Raw genomic sequence first — 22,394 nt, 5'->3', positions numbered from 1 at the left:
CGAGGATTTGAAAAAAATAACATAGTACTAATGCCACTGTTTAACTTGCGTTAAAAAAATATCTAACTCTACATTCTTTTTTTTTTTAACTCTACATTCTTTTCAAACACGTTCGCAACCTGTCAAACATATGCACATGGGATTTTTTTTTAAAAGAACAAGTGCAAATAAAGGGAAGCTGCCACTGGTCGCCCACCTGCTTCAGCCTGTCATAATCCAGTCCCTCCGTCTGGACTCCGTTGGCACTGGGCTGTGACGAGGGTGCAGATTTTGGTCTGTACAGATGAAATTTTCAGGACAGGTAAATAACGCTTAGGATATTTAATGAGTTCATTAGTAATTGCAAACTTACCAACCCAACACCAGATTAAAGTACATTTCTTAAAACATGAGTTAAAAAAGTTCATTGTTCTAATAGTTGCAGAACTGATAAGAACATATGAAAGTATTTCTCACTTTTCTCAGTATTATCAGTTATTTGTAAAGAAATCAGAAAAAGGTGATAAGATGAGAAGACTTCTCCAGTAGAGGACGACACTCTTTGGGCACGAGGAGGGTGACTGGGTAACATGTGGCATGGTGATCAGGACAGACGGGAGGCCAGCCGCAACGTCCCAGCCCAAGTAAAACAATCATGTTTTCTCCTTTTGAAACTGTACGTTATCTACTAAATATCTGGCAAACCAATGAACAGGAAATTATAAAGACTTGAATATTTCACTCTATATAAATCAATTCACAAATTCTATGCAGGAGGAAAAAATACTTAATGAGTATGATTTCTTTGTATGTGTTTTATTCCGTTTTAAGCATCAAAACAAATAAGGATATTGGGAAAATGATTATTAAATTAAAAGTATACTCATGTGGCTATTTCCCAATGAAGTTTTTATGAAGACATCATCTGAATTGTCATCTAACTACTTCCAAAAACTTATTTTATTTTTTTAAAAGGAAAAGGGAGGGGAATGCCACATAGAAGCAGATGGTCAATTACTATTGCACTTTCAGAAGTTTAGCTTCTGTTCAAAATTTTACATGAAGAAATAAGTCTTAAGTATTAGGTATATTTTTATCAAGTCAGTCAGTCATGGCTCCCTCTCCAATTCTGGCAATGAGAGAAAATACTAAGTGGAAAATCTAGAATTTTAATTAGATGGTCCTTTATTTTCAGGTTTAGTATATACTGAGTGGCCACTCTTTAAGGGTCACAAATCAATGCAAATGAAAACCATTAGTCAGGTCATATATTTCCAACTTTGCAGAGTACCAATGTTAGAAATTTGAACCAAGATTCAATGGGTATAATCACTTTTTCAAACTTATAATTGTTATAAGGCATATTTATACTTCAAACCCATAGGCACTGTTTGTGAAGATGAAATATTGAGTTAATCTGCTTTAACATCAAACATATGACAACTTAAAAGATTGTTGTGAAGGAAGACAACCAATTTTATTACATATCTGCTGCTATGTTTATATGAACGAGAAAAATAATAACTTTCAGAAAACCTCATTCAAGAGGCACTGAGCTAGGCCCTGGGCTGGATAAGAAGATTTATATGACATACTTCCTTCCCTCTTGAGACAATACACCTTTTTCACTTTGCTGAGACTACTTAATTCTACAGTCAATTAAGACGTATTGAGACCCACAGTGTGCAAGTCACAGTGCTCTGGAGAGTCTGGTCTATACAGTAAATATTCATAAAGGCTGACATACTGTGCGTTTCATTTACCCATAGTGTCCATCCTGCTCTCCAGAAGTAAATTATCATTTATTCTGCTTTTCTTTTACATTTCACATTTAACTGGTACAAACGAGCTAACTGTTTTCTCCTAAACTTATACCGGGCTGGCCAAAGAGTTTGTTCGAGTTTTTCCGTCAGGTTTTTTTGTAAGATGTTACAGACTATCCCTGAAATTCATGTGAATAACTACGGTCTGCTACTTAACCAGGCAGTATGTTATGAATATATCCATATTTAATAAACAATGCAAAATTACTGTTATATGACAGAAAACTGTGGAAACATGCAATTTTTAAAAACTTTAACTCATGCTAACATGCAATCCACCACCACCTCCACCTCCACCACCACCACCACCACCACCACCACCACCACCACCACCACCACCACCACCACCACCACCACCACCATGATAATTTACTAAAGGGGGGAACTTTTCATACTGAAGGAAAGACGTAATCACCACTTCTCAAAAAAGGCTTATCAACATTATCCCAGGGGGCACTACGTATGAAAGCAGCAAGGTAACTGAGAAGACTTACAACAGAAAATCTCGTTGTTAAATGCTACTTTTCTATGTGCTAGCAAATTTTCTAAATAAGTCTTCTGCTCAAAACAATTAAACCATCTCAAAAAAAGCAGGAGAAACTGTTTCACTATTGTGTTATGAACGCTTTATGCAGATTTAACTGGCTGACAAAATGAACTTACCAAATATTTTAATCATCTATGGCATGAAAATAATTGTAGCTAATAACAGCCTGGCCACACAGAGTCTGATTACAGAACTCCTTACTCACTGCCATAGACACCCCCTCCATATACTATTTAATTCACGCTCCCAGTAGACCTGATGTGTATTTTTAAAAATAGATGTATATAATAACATGGGTATGTCTCAGTTATTTCTAACATAAGGGTTTTTACCATAATTGATAACAAAAAAGGGGGATTCTCAGAGGTTTTTAGTACTTTATAATGAGAGTGTTGCCTCTAGATACCTGCCTATAAAATAACTGTACTACAACTGTTTAAGTCTCTATTCTGCCAAATTAATTCTAAATATGGCTTAAGCACTTGAGGATTTTAAGTAATTGTCAATTTTTTTAATCAAGAGAGAAATACATGGCTCATATCCTAAGTTTTCTTAATTAAAAAATGGTATAATAAGACTCATCCTAGAAAAGAAATAATCTCAAGGATGTTAGGTTGTTAAAGATACTCAGTATACTGCAAAGTATGTAGGAAATAGAGATTTTCCTTAAATAATAAATTATTACAATTGTGGCTACAGTACTGTCCTGTGTTCCAGTGACAAACAGTACGGGATCTTCTATTCAAATTTTTAAAGCCTTGTCTTATACTCATAAGGAGAACGGCCTTTAAAATAAAATGCAAAAGCTACAAACACTCTAGATATATGAGGCCTTAGATTCCCACACTAGTATTTCTGATATGTTTATCATTTATATTAGTATTTCTGATATGCTTATCATTTATATTTATCATAATCCAAATATAAACCGATGGCGGGGAAATGAATACTATTAATCTATTAATTTTTCTCATTAAAATCGCTCAGAATTTTTTTAAAAAGTGTTCTAAATACAGCTAAATATGAAAGGCTCGATCTGCCTACATCTCTCCCTGTGGTGATGACCAATCCATGTAGAAAAAGCTCAGCCCTATAACATATTATTTCAAAGTCTCAAATCACAGTCACATCAGGATGATACCTGTGTAATGAATCATAGGACCTGTTGTCAAAAACAATCTGATTTTTCCTTGAAGAATCCCGTCTATGAAGGGGAAAAACCATTTAAAGGGGTATACAATAGAACTTTAAAAATTAATTCTCATTATGTTACTGTTTTATAGGCTTTTAGTTATAGCAAACAGAAGAAGAACTAAAGGAGTCCATTAACTTTAAAATAATTGTTTTTCCCAATTAAAAAAAATTATTTGGAGACGGAGTCTAGTTATGTGAGGACACTGTTTACTTGACAATTATAGAGAATTTTTAAAAATCATTATGCAATGGCTACTTTTACAGACTGCAGACATAGTAAAATCTACCTATACAAAGATTCAACAAGTATCAGAACACAACCAAAGACATTTCTATTAGAGTGAATACAAATAAAACTACAGGTTCAAATAAAAAACACAATAAAAAGCACTATAGCTTGAAGTATACATAATTAACCCTTCTCAGGAGGCACATAAAGAACTCTTTTTCCATCTTGAATACAAGATCTGTAAGCTCTTAATAAAAACCACAGGAAGAATTCACAAACTTTCCAATGTTATGTTCCAGTCATGATTTAGAGCATTTTTAACTTCAACACTCTTGCTTTTATTCTGTCTGACATCTTCACTTAATAAATAGAGCATAATGCAATATCTCATGTATATTACAGGATATTAATCCATCTTATCACTAACATAATTTTGACATGGATATTCAGAAGAGAAATGGGTACTTTCAGTACTGTGCAAGTATAAAGTGTGCTTAAATAAAAACAAAAAACGGCCAATATACTTGCTTTCAGAAGGAACGGGGTAAATAATTTAGCAAGAAAAGCAATACAGTTATTAGTCTTTTAAACATATTTTAAAAATCTCTTATGGTTTAAAACTGCTTCAGTGAAATTTTAAGACATACATATCAGTGGTTGGATCAAATCTATCAAAAGGGATATGAGCGCTCAGGAAAGAATCAGAACGTCTATTTTGGGAAGAGAGGAAAACTATCTACCAGAGCTAGAACATCATTACAATACACTACTAGATATAAGAACTCATATTTGACAAAATATTTTTTAAATGGTGATGTTTAGAGCACTTACTTAAACTTCCTTTAGAAGTCTGAAAAATCTCTGAAATAAAATTCTTTCCTTCATTAAATGAACCCACCCACATCAAGGAACACATACATTCCACCTGGAGGAGCTTTTCCACGTCCCTTCTAAGATAGGACTTTTGCCATGAATTTAAGTTTAGCTTCAGCCAAGCTCACTACAGAATCCCTATCAATGAGGAAGGGATGAAAGTAGTGACAAAGGACAAATGGCACGTCACAGTTCTGTTCTGATATGCACTTGATAAACCAGGCTTCGTAATGTGCTACTGAAGAAAATCTGTAACAACTACTGGAGATGCATTAGAAGCCCACATCAATTAGGTACGCGAGAACATAAATGTGCAATTTTTCTACTCTACTGAGAAAACATGTTCACCAAAAGCAATTCTGCCATTTTCTCCTAAAATCAAATATATTCATCTTTCAGTCACTTAGAAACTGAAAGCATCTATACATTCAAAAAAGGCCCAGTTTCTTGAAACTGAAAGCTTCCATACATTCAAAAAAGGCCCAGATTCTTTGCGGAGCTTAAATAACTACGTCATCACCAAATCTTCCCACCAACAGAAAGAACCACACAGAAAACAAACCCAAACTTAGATTGAAGCTAACACACAACAGACTTGTGACAATATAAGATCTACTCTTGCATTTTTCTTTATTAGGTTTCTATAATTAGACTCAAGTTTGCTTTTTATGAGGCAAAAATAAGACAAACAGCTCAGAAAGAAAAGGCGAAAACACTTTTTAGTCTCTAGATACATACCTTTCTCTGGAAAAAATAGGAGTCCTTTAAACTGTCTCATAAACCAAGAAAAAGTTTCACCTATGTTTAAAGACCTATGATATAAAGTTAGTTATGACAGTAAAGTATGCCTGGCTAAGAAATACTGAATTTGCTTGACCATGCATACAAAGCCACTTGTAGAAACACGAATTAACCAGTCTTGTTTCTGAGCATTATCTTTTCTAACTCGATTATAATCAGAAGTTTCAACTGAAAAATAAATCTTTCTACTTTATAAATTCAAAATTTTAGGTTTTATTTTACTCTCTCTTAAACATTGTAGCTTTTTCTCTCCAGCTGCCTTTCAGTTTAAAACGTAAGTTTCTTTCAAAAGTTCAATGTTGTTTATTGACAGGGATAACGGTATTGAGGTTATACAGGAGAATGTCCTGTTTCTTAATAAAAATGCTGAAGTATTCAGGCTGAAGCAGCACAGTTTTGCAAACTGCCTTCCACCTATTCAGAGAGAAGAAAGTGTGGATGTGTAGATATGAGTTCAAGCCAATGCTGGCAAAATGTTAATAACTGGTGAATCTAAGTGATGGGTACACGGACATTTGCTATACTATTCTTTCAACTTTTCTGCAGTTCTGAATTTTTTCAAAATAAAAAAATTGGGAGGAATAAAGCTATCTTAAAATTTCAGACAACCTGGGTGACAATAATAAGCATAGGGCAGAATTTAGACAATTACTAATAAAAATACAGTGGGGCTTAGTGGTCGTCCAACAGCAGTAGGATTATAGATGTTTTATTTGCTCCTTTGTACAATTTCAGATCTACCATTCGAATATTTTTTACAATAAAAATGCAGATTTCTTTTCAGGTACAATTCTAAAATAAAACTTAGGAAAAAAATTGATACCTGGAAATAACAGGTGACTTGCTGCCATTCATTGTACTTGCTCTTTCCCAAGGTTTTCTTGTCGGTTCTTTAAAAATAAAAGAATGTAAGTTATTAAATATCCTACATGCTCCCAGAGTTAGGATTCTAACTTGTACCATTTCAGACCCCAAAATGAGAAGAAATTAATAAGCAAGTATGACAAGTTTCCCTAAGAAGAACTTAGATTGTTAAATCTAAAATACAATGATTTTAAACACCAGATGGTAAGAAGTTTCTCTAATAAAGATAGGATAATAAGATTAAGGGTAAGACAATTTTAATTAATTAGAATGGAATTGTGAAAATTATTTTAAATTAATAAGGATAGTTTAAATTTACAAGAATGGGACAGTATTAACTATACTTTTAAACTATTTTTAGTGCCAATGGTAAAACGAATAAAAAGAATCTTTAATGTGTTCATGTACTTCAATAGTTAATCTAAATTCAAACAGCGCTCTTGGGAAAAAATTCAAACTCAAAATATATTTCAGAATCATCCGACTGTATTGTACTTCCTTGACTGTCAAACAACCAATCCAATTCTTGGGACTTAGCAGACAACTCCAGTTAAATAAAGTTCCCTCTGAGCTTTTAGTTGATTGTGCCTTGAACTGTTTTTCTAATCTGGGCTGCCTCGCTGATGCCATCACTGGCCTCACTGGATGACTGGGCAAAATCTGGAGTGGAAGCTTGTCATGGAAGGATGAATCTGGGCCGCATGAGAATCAAGTCTACATACAAGTTGCACAGTTTTAGCTAAAAAAACTGGTCTGAGTTCCAAGGTAGCCCCTCAACTGGCCTATGCACATTCTTACTGAGGTAGCTTGTCCTCTTTTCAAACTGCACATACGCAAAACGAAACTTAAACTCTCAACTCAAACTCTGAAACACCGCTTTTGTTCTGGATTTCTGTTGCATTCAGTCACCTAGGTGTGAAACAAAGTAACAAAGTCATCTTTCATCTTGCTTTACTCCCTGTCAATCAATCAATGGTTACTCCTTCATCTGTATTCTAACTGACCACCACAGAGTGAGCCAGGGGACATCAGATAATCAGATGAGGAGGTCCACGACAGACAGAACCAGAAACACATCCAAGAGACATCTGCCAGAGGAGGGGAAAAGAGGGAAATCCTGAAGGACAACTGGAGAGGCAGAGAATAGCCATTAGGACACTGTCACTAAAGAAGAGGCAGGCAAAGAGATGAAGAAATAATTCCAACAAGATAAGACGTAGCAACTGCTACCATTTAACAGTTGGCTGACGTCCTTTCTCAATCAGCCAAACCAGAACTATCCTTTCATCTTCAGAGAGCGCATGTGGTTTTGCAGAAGAGCAGTTCAGTGTGGCTCTGCACATAGTGAGGCCGCGTTCTCTCCGAGGGGGCTCCAGGTCGGTTTCAGGAGGAAGGACAGAGGCTGGGTTGCCTTCTTTGGGTCTTTGGAAACACACCAAATCCTTACTGGCACCAGTTTCCCCATCTTGGTCCTCCCCGATTTCTACATCACTCTGCTCACAACTGCAATTTTAATGTTCCTAGAACAGTTTCAGTTGATTGTCAACTCAATTCTTTGCAGGATGAAGTCTAAACTCCTGATCTTTTCATGAAAAGCTTTCAACATTTTACTTCTAACTTGCTTTTCCAAACTTTCTCCCCCAATACGCCTCAAAAAGAGCCTTCCATCCTAGTCAGGCACGTCTACCTGATATTTCCTAGTCTCTTCCAGCTCCAACTCCCATCTTTGCCCATGACGTACCCACTTCCTGAAACAGCACCCCTTCCTCTACTTACAGCTAAGGTAAATAAATACTCTTTAAGGCAGGGTAAAATGTCATTTTTTTTCCTACAAAGACGACCCAGGTGACTCCAAACTATACAATCTCCTCTGTCTTTGACACATTATCTAATAATTCAACATGTGGTTGCAAAAGATGAACTGTTCACTCGTGTGTATCTCATCATCTCAGCTGAACCATGGATTTCTTGCGCTTAGGGTGACTTTATCTTTCGCTTCTTTTTGGCCTGTCAAGTGTCTGACACGTGGCAATTAGGGGGAAAAATTTTTTTTTTTTGACTGAAACAAGTGAGAAAAAAAAAGAAGCCTCCAGACCTTCTGAATGAACCTGAATTTTATAAACACGGCACACATATGCAAACATACACACAAAAACACATGCCAAATCCATGCTTCAGTTTTCATATTTTAAATAAGGGGATATATATTAGATAAGGAGTTCTTAACTGGAGTCCATAGATAACCCTCAGGGAATTCACGAATATTTTGCAATGGTGACCAATTTTGTATAAAAATACGATTTTTTCCCTCCCTGGGAGAGGGTCCATAGCTCTTTTCAAATTCTAAAAGTTTCTGTGACCCCAAATTATAGTTGAATTCTAAAACATCTATGGTTTTAATAACAGCATGCATTTTGATTTTGGCTTTGAATTTTTAATGAAGATAACATAAACTGATTTGAGTCCTATTCAGAGGAAAACTTATTCACAGTCACAATATAAATTATAATACAGCAATCAGACCGCTGAAGAGTCACTATTCAATAATGAGAATGAGTGGTTACAGACGATTTCCTATGATGGATTCTTATGGCTCATTCTAAATATTAATTCATCAAACTCATCAAATTTACTTATGTCACTTCACTCCAAATTAGGTAAGGAGATGAATCGACAGTCTAATGCTTAGCCTTTAGTCAAATATGAAGAAATGACAGGTACACTGTAACAAGCTCATATTCTAAATATGGATATAGTCATCATTAAGTACCTCCAGTGAAATGTATTTTGTTAATACTCTAAGTAATATATTCTATGCCCAAGACTTCTCAATGTCAGAAATTTTACTGAATTCAAGAACATTTCCCGAAAGTTTTAAGGAGATTTATTTCTATTATTTTTTTAATTGAAGTATACAGTTGACTTATAATATTGTGTTAGTTTCAGGTGTACAGCAAAGTGACTCGGCTATATACACACATATATTCTTTTCCATTATAGATTATTACAATATATTTCCCTGTGCTATATAGTAAATCCTTGTTGTTTAAAGTTTTTTCAACCTTACAAATTAGAAGCTTTAATTTCCTTGATTATCAATATTATGCAAATAAATGGCTAAAATGACGATTCAATGGGAGAATGTTTTGAGATAGACTTCAATGCTAGCTACATGCTCACATAATCCTTACCTTTAAGAATCAATGACTAAAAATATTTTCCTTTCATATGGATAACATAGTTTTCCTTGTTTAAGTGAATAACTTCAAGTCATTAACAATAATATACACAGAATGTGCAAAAATCATGATTTTCAGAGAAAGAGTCATCAGAAAAAAAACTTTGGATTTTAATAGATCTCCCGATATCGTAAAGAAATTAACAGCTGCTTCTGGGGTCACAAAAGGTAGAGGAAAAAGTCAGTGCTCTCAAGTGTGAACAAAGAACTTGAACGTTTTAGTAACTAAGCAGTCGCTTTACCCAAACATGGGGAAATGTGGAATTTTTAATTGAGGAGTGTTGATACTTACAGAAAGTTCATAAAGATTAAAATATATCTCGAACTTACCAGGTGTACTTGTTGAAGAGGCCTTAGAACTTACAGGCTCTGAATCTTCCTAAATATACAGAAATACATATTAATAATACCACATCTTCTAGAAACCTGTTGTAGACATTTGGTGTTTCATACTTTCTGCCATTTCCCACTTTTCCCTTCATCAGTCTTTTCTCCCTTCTACACTAGTTTAGACCTCCACCCCTGTTCCCACCCCCTGCAGCTCCCCATGGCTCCTTTCCTCACGCATCCTCATTGAGAGCTGTGCTCGCCAATGTGATTAAGCCAGATATGAGAGAGAGATTTGAATGGCATCAAAGAAGGCCAAATGCAGCAGGGAAAACAATTATACTGTTTAACACTAATATATAAAACAAATAAAGCAGAGTCTGCCCTCCTGAACTAGAGAGCGGGGCACAGCTAATAACCACAGGGCTCCTAGGGGAAACATTTGAAAACCGTGATTTAGTCTAATTCCTTCATTTTAAATGCAAGGAAACTGGACTTCCCTGGTGATGTAATGGTTAAGAATCCGCCTGCTAATGCAGGGGACAGAGATTCGAGCCCTGGCTGGGGAAGATCCCACATGCCGCGGAGCAACTAAGTCCGTGTGCCACAACTACTGAGCCTGCGATCTAGAGCCCGCGAGCCACAACTACTGAAGCCCATGCGCCTAGAGCCCGTGCTCCGCAACAAGGGAAGCCACCACAATGAGAAGCCTGCACACCACAACGAAGAGTAGTCCCCGCCCACCGCAACTAACTAGAGAAAGCCCACGCGCAGCAACAAAGACCCAACGCAGCCAAAAATAAATAATAAAATAAATAAATAAATTTATAAATGTAAGGAAACTGAGACTTTAAGAGATTTAAAAAACCTAGTAAAAGGTCATTCACTCCTTCAATGGTAGGCTTGGGTACCGAATTAAACTCTAAAGGTGAGAATTTCAGTGCTTTTCCCCCAACTCCACACATTCAACCCATTTTACTAAGTAAGAATGCCATTAAAAATTTATAAATAATACCATTTTTAGTATCTGAAGAGTTAAAAAGAAACAACTGTTAGTTGAAATTAATTAAGTTCAAACTAATCTTTGACACAATTTCCTGAATGAGCTATACTTGAATTTCACACTTCCAGGTGTAGTAGACTATTTTTATTTTTACTTATTTATTTTTTGCCTGCACCACGCAGTATGTGGGATCTTAGTTCCTTAACCAGGGATGGAACCCGCGGCCCTGCAGTAGAAGCGCAAAGTCTTAACCACTAGACCGCCAGAGAAGTCTCCATGTAGTAGACTATTTTTATTAACTTACATTTTTGTCCTCTTTTTGTTCTGTTTCTATTGTTGATCCCTTTTCAGCAATTCTTCTCCTAGAAAGAAGGTAAATCAATTTTTTAAAAAAACATCAGGTAACTTAGTGTAAAATTATGCCAAAAGGGAAGAACTGCATCTAGTTAAATTATACTTAGAATAAAAGTAACAAAATCCTCTCAATTCTGGACACATCCATATAATTTCTCACTCACCTCCTGGCCAGCAGGGCACTCATTTCTTCCATTAAACCACTGCCCCCTAATGGAAGGGGTCCATTTCCACGACCCGTATCTGTTTTAGATGAGGCCGAATTCACGCCAATGGTATTCCCTCCGCTTGGGAAAGAGGCATCCTCCATCTTAATGAGAATATACATACATAATAAACTCCTATGTGGGACAATCCTATGTTTATTAATCTATTACATTCAAAACAGAAGGATGTATCAGCACTCATTTCAATAAAAACACCTAGATATTATTTTTTAAACTTTAAGGACCAATGGAGTAATTTTATGTTATCAGTGAAGTTTTATCAAAGCTAACATCATCAATAATGGGATAAAATGCTATCACATGTCCCCGTGTGTAATACATTGAAAAGGACATATTACGTTGGTAGTAAAAAATGTAAAACCTGCCCCCAAAAATGCATAACTCGAATCAAATCTTAGGAAAATATCAGATAAACCAAACTGAACGATGATCTACAAAATAATTATACTGTTGTCCTCAAAATTGTCAGTATCATGAAAGAGGAGATTGAGGAAATATTACAGATTAAAAGTAAAGAGACATTACAACAAAATATAACAGGTGATCTTGGAGTAGAAAAAGAAGTGCCATAAAAGACACTATTGGACAATAGATGCAACTTGCGTAGATTTGTAGATTATAGTATCGTATCAACTGAATTTCCTGATTTTGATAACCATCCTGTGGTCATGTAGGTGAATATCCTTGTTCTTACAAAAACAGAGGTAAATATTTAGGGAAATGGGGCAAGGTGTCTCTGATTTATTCTCAATTCGGACAAAAAGAGAGTGTGTGTGTCCGTTTATACAGAAGGAAACATACACAAAGAATAATAAAGCAAATGTAAAATGTTAAGTGGTGAATGTTATAGAAACTATGATTCTTGCAACTTTAATTAAGTTTAAGTTATTTCACATGTTTTTTAGTCGATGAAGTTAATAACATAGGGTTCATAAAATCAGAATACAATAAATTTGATGTTTTAGATACTGAGACAGAATAAGACATAACGTAAAAAATACAATTAATTAGGAGATGCATTTACCCGTGACACTTTCCGAAGTTTTGCTCCAGCAATTGCAGCTGCAAGTCCAGTTAAAGGGCGATTGTCTTCAGACATGGATCCCGAAAAAAATCCAGATGCAGGGAGGGGAGGAGCAGGAGGTGGGGGGGGAGGAGGGGGTACTTGATTAGGAAGAGGTGGCGGAGGAGGCGGAGGTGGGGGCCCTGAGGACGGAAGTGGAGGGGGTGGAGGGGGTCCTGGGGGAGGAGGAAGTCCGGCTGATGCCTGGGCAGGACCTGGCGGGAGTGGAGGAGGGGGTGGAGGTGCAGGTGGTCCCAAGACAATGCCTGAGAGAAAGAAATGTTAAGACCATCAACAACAGAGCTAAGTGACACTATCTTAGGAGGAAAAGCATGCAGAATGACATGCTAAATTAACTTGAACATTTAGTACAAATTAATGAGTTCAATTTATCATAATATTTAAAGTCCAAATCAGTATTAAAAACATACTAACAATTACGGCCAAAGTGTATAACTACTCCCTTTACTGTTAGAGCTTTATTAATAGAACTTTGCAACAGATCATCTAAATTAGTTTTTTTTTTTTCTTTGCTCACGGGCATTTGGTAAATAAATAAAATAAATGCTTATAAAATGTGGGACAGAGGCAGCATCCCTGAAAAGACAAATGAATGTACAGGATGGCAGTCAGTGCTGCTGTTCAAAATAACAGACCAAAATAATCTGGGTAAACCTTAAAAGTTGAGACAATAAATTCTACAACAGTGAAAGCATATAGTTACTTGCTTTCCAAAGTGACTGAATCGATAACATGAAAGAAGGGTGGGTCCCAGGCTTCAATATCTCAAAAATATTCCACATTTAAAAGCAATGTATAAAGAGAATTGAGAATCGTTGGAGTAAAGGAATCTACTAGAACAAAGTAAAACCTCAAAACAACTATCAGAAATAATTAGAAGACATAGAATTTGAAGTACAGAAGACAGGGGTTAAGAGAGAAATGTCCAGATCTTGTAAAATCACAAAGGAGTGGACAAGAACAGGAACCAGGAGACTGACCCTGTAGGTCCTCCCCCTTCCTTAAGGCTTAAAGGGGTATTTTAGGACAAATAAAATGGTATTTGCAAACTGGGTGGTAAGTTTTTTGAAAGTGCTAACTTTGAACAGTTACACAAGCTGGAATCATAAATTGCTGGAAGAATATAGTGATGGGCTACATGAGGGGTCATCAGAGCTCTGAGGATACAGGAGGTGGGCCTTTGGACTCTGTCAGGCTAACTGTGTCTCTCTTGTTCCAGAATCACTTTCACAATGATACTGAACTGCACCTACTAGAGCTGTGACTCAACCTTTAAGCAAATTCAGTAAGTCAACATGAAAAATACACACACAGCAATAACGAGCCCTTAAGAACTAAGATTTTTTTTTTAAATGAATGTTTCAAATCCAGACTAGAACACCGTTCCTTTGTAAGTACAAATTTGTTGTCATATTCCTTCCTGTAATCCTCCCTAAATCCTATTTTAAAAGGGAGCGGGTTAAATATCTTCTTTCTTACTTATAGAACAAGGTCCTTCTCTGCTTACAAATCATCCATACTTAGATTGCATCCCCCCTCCCCTGTCACTGTGACAGCAAAGTTCAGGCATGGGGAGTGGGGGGATAACTGTAGAGGATGCTATCCTCTCCCAACTATCCCTTCAGCCTGCTACTTCTTGGAATTTTGGACCATGGAACCCTTTGGGGCACATATCAAGCCTGCCAATCCTCTCCACCCTTTGTGCAAAGTTGGGCTGCTCCCCAGGGCTTAGGGTGGCACCCATCCATGGAAGTCTGATATGAGAAGCCCAATACGTACAGGACAGGCCAAAATGAAATAGGGTCCAAGATCAGAACTGTCCCAGAGGAGACTCCTGGATGACAGATCTAACGACTACAGCTGGGCACTAAATATAATCTCTATGTTTCCCAGAAATTAAAGGAAGGCAAGTTTGATTATATCAATATATTTTTTGTGTGGATTAATGTATCAAGTAATGTTTTTCTAGTGAAAATGAAAAGAAACATACAGAAGCCCTTAAATACTGAATAACACTTCTGACTATGACACTGCAGAAGATATCCAAATCTAGTTCAATATGGAAATCCCTCATACTGATCCTCCAAATGCAATTAATCCAACAGAAAAGAACCCACCTTCGCCTTTTTCAAAAACCATCCTCCCCATTCTTCTAGGCAATTAAAGCTGTGGATGTGTAACATTTCCAAGTGATTAGCTGTTAGTCGCAATAACGGAAGCCTTACCCTGCTGGGCTGGAGTCTCGGCCGGCTGAGAGGCTGCCTGCAAGCCTGGCTCAGAAGCAGAGGAGTCTCCCAGCACAGAGGTTAGAGGAGTCTCCACAGAGGCAGGGGCAGCTGCAGAGGGAGAAGGGAGAACACTAGGCTTGGATGAGGGAGTTGAGGCAACAGGGGTGCTTGGAGGAGGAGAGGCTTGAGATCCACAGTGTGAGAGTGGTGCGAGGGAAGGCGGTGGCAGCGCAGCTGGCCCTGAGGTAGGCGGTGGAGACACTGGACACGTGACAGAGTCGAGCAGCCCGCTGGGGGCCGCTGGTGATGGAGGCCTCTGGGGCACAGGAGAAGAAACACAACCGGGGAGGACAGGCCTTGGACCAGTAGCTCTGCCTGGGGGGCTGCTAATCATTACTGGAGGAGACGGAGGGAGGGGCGAGAAACTGGAAGTAGACCAGGCACAGGGCTTCGTAGCTGGAGGTTGAGGAGAGGGTGTGTTCACAGGAGAAGAAGGTCGAGAGTTTTTGTTCAGAGGACGAGGAGCTGTAGCATAATGGGGAAGAACAGGGTGGAAGGCTGAACCTAGAGATGTTGCAAAACGTGTCGCGGAGTGTCGAAGTGGTGGTGTAGGGGGTGTGGAAGTGGGTGGCAAAGCGGTCACTACAGCGTAATCAGGAGTGGCCTCTGACACTGGAGCTGAGATGACTTTAGCATATGATGGAGGAGGTGCTGAAGGAGGCTGGCAACTGGCATACTCAGGAAGTGGAGCATGATACAGGGAGCTGTCGGAGGATGGAGCTGGACAGAGGTGGAAAGCAGCGGCGAAAGACAGGATAAAAAAGGAGAGAGAAAAAGGGAGCTAGTAAAGCCACAAAACCAGCATTCAGACAAAATGTACAAATGTAGACTACAGTTAGTACCAGAGAATAAGCACATGGGCAAATACCTAATTTCACTCCAAAATGTCTTAACTTGTAAATACATTCTGAGATCCAGAAGAGGACAAGTTTTCTTTTACTCTAACAGAAAGTTGACTGACAAATTAAACTGATTAGCTTATTCTTTACAAGAAAAATATCGTAGTCTTAATTTTCATTATTTCGTCCACTAAAAGGACATTAACATTACATGAATAAGACCACAAAGAAGAGTAAGCTTAGCTGTTTTTTTTTTTAAATAATAAAGAGAGAAACTAGCAAAAAGTTTATCATAAAGGGCTAGAAACCCCCAAATTCAATGTTTATTTGTGGAAAAGTTTTGTTTTGTTGGCTATAACTCCAGAAAACAATTAGGCAATCAAAAGCAAATGAATGGACTCGAACAACAAACCAATCAACCAGTATTTAATCGACCCATGTTGAAACTTTAGATATAGGCCATATGGAACAAAATAATAATTCTTAAATCCTATAATAAATGTTAATTTTAATGAATGTCAAAATACCTCAAATTTTCAGTCATATCTTAACCCTTACGTCTTTCAATAAAATTCCATCAGATTTAGTAATTTTTACTAATTTTTCACAATACTCGCATACATTTAAATTACTAGTCAGCTCTAGAGAGGATACTTTTTAACCTACTGTTTTTAATTCCTCCTTCAAAAACTTCAGAATACAATCAAACAAATTTCTGGAATGCTACGGTGTTCGAGACAACTGAAGCACTCTCAGAAGGGAAATATATTCCAAATTCATCTAAGATAAAAATTTCCCATAAAAAACACACTTACACTTTATAGCCAATTTATAGGGAGTTCAAAGAATTAGAATGCCAGAATAAAAATTTCCTGGAGCTTTCTTTAAGTCTCCAAGCAATAGAAATAAAAAAAGAAAATGTTAAAGCAGCAATAGCCACGTATTTGTTCTAATTTCAAATCGTATTGTTTAATCCCAAGCACCTCAAATGTGAAATATTCTTTCTAATACACGAATACACAAAATACCACTGCCATCCAAGCTCAGACATCAGGAACACGGAACAATCGGTCAACTTCTTACCGGCATTTGCCATTCTTCGCTCTCGCTCCCATTCCAGCTGCTCCCTTTCTAGCTGCTCTTGCCGCTCTCGTTCTTGCCTTTCCCGGTCCAGCCTCTCCAGCCTCTCCCGCTCTTGTCTCTCCCGCTCCAGGCGATCCTGACGTTCCCTTTCTTGTCTCTCTCTCTCCAGCTGCTCCTGTTCTAGTCGCTCCCTCTCCAGCCTTTCCCTTTCTAACCTCTCCCGCTCCAATCTCTCCCTTTCCATTCTTTCTCTCTCCAGCCTTTCCCGCTCCAGCTCCTTTTGTCGTTGCTGTTCTTGTAGTTGCCTGAAATTAAGAAATGAAAAATATGCAACTGTGGCTACTCACCATTAAAAACCCATTCTTTTCACAATGAACCTATGAGAACCTTAGTTCTGATTTAAATACAAAGCAGTGTAGACCATGCAATCAACACCTCTTTCCACGTGAATTAAGACTACATTAGATAGAGATGGCTTATGTTTCATACGAATGAAAATAATTTCTCTTATTAGGATCATTTTGGGCTGCTTCAGCACATTACACTAATGTCTCATTTTATTCTGTACTTTTCATGAATAAAGTGCTGCAAATAAATGAATAACTGAACATACCACTGTAATGACCAAGACATTATTTCAATCATTTAATGGAAATATCTCTAATTTGTAACTACCTCCCTAAAACAACATCAAATTTTTACTGCATAAATTATATTTTATCATTTTAGAAAATGCAATGGCTAGTCACAGTACTAGCTCAATAAATGTTTGGTGAATGGAAAAGAAAAACAGACTTAAGAAGAAATAAACTTTAAATCATATTAAGTCTCATATCCAGAGGTCAGTATAATCAACATTTTGGCATTCATACTTCCAGACTTTTCCACATGTAAAAATATGCATATAAACCTTAAAAACCAAATAAATTAGAATATGTCCCTACCACTCTGAAATCTGTTTTCTTCTCTCCCACTTAATATATTGTAAAAGGTATTCTAAGGCACTAAGTACAGTTTTGCACCTCTATTTTTCATGACTGAGTAGTATTCCATTGTTTAGGTGTCCATAGTTGAAGCAGTCTTCTATGGTACTATATAAGTTTGCCTAATACTATTACTGATACTACAATAAACATTTATCTTCATGTATATTTGAACCGTTTTCTACCTGCTTCTTAAGGATCATCACCAGAGGCAGAGATTTGCTAAATGAAAAGATACAAATATCAAGATTTCTGACACACGGTTCCAAACTGTCTTCAGGAACAGAAGCCCAACAGTATATGAGAATGCCCACTTTCCTTTCCCCTCACTAATACTGAACACCATCATTGCTTTTAATCTTTGCTAATATGACTGATACAACAATTTTCATTTATTTGATTACTTCTGAGGTTAAGTACTTTGCAATCTGTTTACTGATTTTTGTATTAGTATTAAGTGCACATGTTCTTTGACCAGTTTTCTCTTGCAACAGTTAATATTCCATATTCATTTGAAAGAGTTCTTTTCTATATTAAAGATAATAACCCTTTGTCACACGTTAGTCATATGCATTAACTTTTATTACTTTTTTTAATGTCTTTGATTTTTAAAGTTTTGTTTTGTAATATGGCTTTTAATTTTACCTAGAAAATCTAGTAATATTATTCCTTTATGTGATCTGCTTTTGATATCCTTCTTAGGCAGTCCTGTTCCACAGCAAGATTATATAATTATTAACACTTTCTTTTCATACTTTTATTTTTTACAATAAAATCCTTAGCTCATATGAAACTCATCTTGGGCTTGACATGTGAAGTAGTGACCTACATCACAGCCCCTTTTATCGAATGGTTTATAGACCTAATTTAAGATGCCACCTTTGCATGTGTTGACTGTTACTGAAGTTCCAGAATGTTTTGGAGCATAGATCTATTTGTCTGGCGTGGCACCAGTATCTTGATGCTTTGATATCTGATGTATACTTTAATATTTAGTAGGGTGCAGCCATCTTTATTACTCTTCTTTTTGAGTTTTTCTAGGTGATTCTCAGATATTTAACTCTTTCTAGGTAAATTTTAGTATCACTTTGTTAAATTTACCCTTTCTGCCAAGACCTATGCTCTCAATTCTATTAATGTTTCATTAAATTTGAAGATCAGCTAGAAAAACATTCACATCTTTTTATCTTATCTAAGAAAGTATAGAATGTCTCAGTATTTACTCAGTTTTAAAAATCTTCTTCAACTCTAGGACTTCAAATGATGACTACAAAAATCTCTTTGTGATTATATCACAAACCTGCAGAAGCCTCCTGGATGTGGCTTTTTACCTTTCATATATATAAGTTTGCTTTTTACCTTTCATATATAACGTAACAGAGCATGAAAATGTCTCCAAGTATCTACCTGGACTTAAACAATTATCTTGCTATAAAAATTAACTTGTCCTGGGGACTTTCCTGTTGGCGCAGTGGTTAAGAATCTGCCTGCCAATGCGGGGGACACAGGTTCGAGCCCTGGTCCGGGAAGATCCCACATGCCGCGGAGCAACTAAGCCCATGTGCCACAACTACTGAGCCTGTACTTTAGAGCCTGCGTGCCACAACTGCTGAGGCGCACACACCTAGAGCCTGTGCTCCACAACCAGAGAAGCCACTGCAATGAGAGGCCAGCGCACCGCAAAGAAGAGTAGCCCCCGCTCAGTGAAACTAGAGAAAGCCCGCACACAGCTACGAAGACTCAATGCAGCCAATAAATAAATTAATTAATTAAAAAAAATTAACTCGCCCTAAGATTTAAAAAGAGTTACACCCATCTTACGCATAAAGTATTTCACAGCATTGTGGGGAAGATTAAATGAGATAATACCGCGACAGCTCTTTACTAAGTACCTGAAGCACAGGAACTCAGTAAACGTGAGCTATAGTAATATTTATTTGGAGGTTTCAAACTGAGACTTTCCCTGGACTGGCTAATAAACTGGCTGGATTCTGACTGCAGGCTGAGCTTCATGACAGAATGCGCGTGCTGCCCTTTGCTCCTCCCAACACTACCAAAAAGCCAGTAAGACCTTTCCAGAAATCCCTCCCCTTCATGGTTCCTGAACTGACTATAAAACAAAGGAGAAGCCCAATCCCACTTCTGGGACAACACCACAAAGCTTCTCTCTGGTCAGATCATCGTACTTCATCAGTGCCAGAGGAAAACAGAAGACACCTATGGTAGTGCTGATTATGGGCTGGCCACAAAGTTCGCTCGGGTTTTTCTGTAAGATGTTACCGAAAAACCCAAATGAACTTTTTGGCCAACCCAACAGTTGCTTAAAATACTGACGACTAAATAATAAAATCTGATTTTTACGGTACAGTAGTGACTTCATTATACCATTTGATAAATTAGGGGTCAAAGTTTCTGAGGGATAACAATATCACTTTAGGGATGAGGGCAAGAAATCAGGTATATTCAGAAGAATGTTTTTAGTAATAAACTAGACGAAGTTATTATTATTGAATAACCTGCATCTAATGTATAAACTCAGCTAGGGCTTATATTACATTTGAAATACACATCATGCATCAAAAAATAAGAGCACGTGAAATGTGATAATACTCTAAGCAATCTCTCGGGTCCAGAAGACAAAAGATATACCCATATTATTCTAATTAGAATATATTTGAAAACAGAAGCTAAGGGGAAGTATTTAACTTTTAATGTAGCCGCACCAAGATCTATGATTAAAAAATCCAATTTATTTGGTCCTGTTACATTCCTGTGCCACCTCTTTCGTTTTATTTTATCAAAATAATACAAGCACATAGTTTATAAGTTTGTAAGAAAAATTAGCAGCTCATTGTTCCAACCCTCCCACCCCAGTTTCCAACATATCAGAGATAATTACTATCAATTCTTTTGGCTGTTTCTTTAGATTATGTCAATTCTTTTGATTACTTTAACTTTATACATGTCTACTGGCTTTTAAGATATCTCTTATAACTCCCTCACCACACACAGGCTTTTCCCAATATAGTCATGGGAGAATACTGATTTCTGGTTAAATCAGTATTCAGAGTTTACATTATTAATATGATAATGTAAACACTGTTCACACCTGAACCACGCAGTACTGTAAGTTCTTCGTTTTTTTACCCCCAAGTTAATGGCTGCTTCTCTAGACCATATATTGCTTTCAACACAAAAAGTAAGCTTAAAGCACAAGTAGAAGGCCAGGTACGAGTAAAGTGAATCTGAAAGAATTATTAAATAACGGCATTTACAACTAGGGTGTCCTGACTTAAAAAGATTGTTCCACACGTCATAATATTCTGGGTTTTCAGTCTATAAATAAGAGTATCTACTGATGTAGGGAAAGAGCACAGTGCCAGAGAGATCTCCCAAGTTCATTGATAGATGATTGAAGTAGGCAGTTCATACAGCTGTAGGAGAGTCTGATGACTGTGTATTTTCTTGATTTGAAAGTAAGAAAGATGCAAGAAAGGAAACGGTTCAAAGCCTCTATCTAATTTTTAGCCTGTTTACTAAAAAGAAGCACATCTAAACATATTTCCCAAAGTTGTGTGTCAAACAAAATCTCAGGCTTACAAATCTTTAGTGGAATGAATAATTCCACCTAAATTGGATGGTATATATAAATCTTCTGACTTTCATGTTTTGACTTCTAAAGCAAGACATTTGTATATCTTTTTAGGGGGACAGTTTCCAAATGTATAAATTCTGCTTTTCTTAGAACACCACTGCCAACTCACATACTGGAAATGCACATGACTAGAGTTCTGTCTACAAATGACTGTTTTCATCTGAAGATTTTTTCAAAGTACAAGGGCCCTAATTCTGAATTATGGAAAAATTCTGGAAGGCTAATTTTTCTTTTAAGTTAGGATATGCATTTTACAATAATTTGAAACCTTCTGAGAAAACATATTTTTTCAGAAAACAATATAGTACAAATGACTAGTATCATAGCAACCAAGAGCATTTAAAAAATATCAGGAAAAATTCTTCCCACCACCAAAATACCTATTGAATTCCTCACCCAAAAGAGCTATCCCCCAAATGCAAAGAGATGCACGAAGCACCAGCCAACAATGAGATTAATAGCTTTTTAATATATTTGAACACATATTTAGTTTATCTTAACTCAAAGGTTTACTTTTCTTAAAGCAAGCAAAACCTGTATAACAAAAATTTGAAACACATTTCATTCAGCCTTATGTATAACAAAAAAAGTGTTAGGTAAATGAAGAGTGATTTACATTTGACATCACAAAGTAGGAGGGCAGATTAGGAAAAATGTTCTGGGCTGATAACATTTAGTAACACTAATGCTACCGACATCTGTCAGAAAATAAAACTGCATACATAAAATGTGGGCATTTCACTTCTCTATCAGTAAACAAACGAAAACTGGATAAAACTAAACAAGATAATTAAGTGTTAATATTACAAAGCTCCTGAGACAAGAGACAATACTTACAAGAGAAGGCGGTCAACTCTCGGTCCATCCTGCCTCTGAAGGCTAATCGGAGGGCTGTACATTCTCATTGTTCCAACTCCCTGCTTCGGTGCTGGGGTTATTATTCCCCTTTTATAACTTTCAGGCAATAGTGGTGATTTGCAAACTATTTATAGATATTAACTAC

General features: G+C 36.8%; 1 protein-coding gene across 22 annotated transcripts in view; it reads right to left on the bottom strand.

Moving 5' to 3' along the window:
- Positions 1-22,394, bottom strand: part of ENAH (ENAH actin regulator) — a 160,215-nt gene that overhangs the window by 8,852 nt on the left and 128,969 nt on the right. For 5 of the 22 annotated variants that reach the window (XM_032630342.1, XM_032630300.1, XM_032630333.1 and 2 more), the window contains 8 exons: positions 16,754-17,058; positions 14,769-14,879; positions 12,484-12,788; positions 11,397-11,542; positions 11,183-11,240; positions 9,879-9,927; positions 6,270-6,336; positions 197-275 (listed from right to left, as the gene is read on the bottom strand). In XM_032630342.1, coding sequence (XP_032486233.1) covers positions 197-275; positions 6,270-6,336; positions 9,879-9,927; positions 11,183-11,240; positions 11,397-11,542; positions 12,484-12,788; positions 14,769-14,879; positions 16,754-17,058 — 1,120 coding nt within the window. Of the gene's footprint in view, positions 1-196; positions 676-3,490; positions 3,554-6,269; positions 6,337-9,878; positions 9,928-11,182; positions 11,241-11,396; positions 11,543-12,483; positions 12,789-14,768; positions 15,552-16,753; positions 17,059-22,394 lie in introns of all 22 variants that reach the window. The other 17 variants (XM_032630258.1, XM_032630266.1, XM_032630221.1 and 14 more) reach the window with 5 other exon arrangements.

This window comes from Phocoena sinus, chromosome 1, assembly GCF_008692025.1.
Source record: "Phocoena sinus isolate mPhoSin1 chromosome 1, mPhoSin1.pri, whole genome shotgun sequence".
NCBI classification, from domain to species: domain Eukaryota; kingdom Metazoa; phylum Chordata; class Mammalia; order Artiodactyla; family Phocoenidae; genus Phocoena; species Phocoena sinus.
The sequence above is the reverse complement of the archived record's forward strand: the minus strand, read 5'-3'. Positions and strand labels throughout refer to the sequence as shown.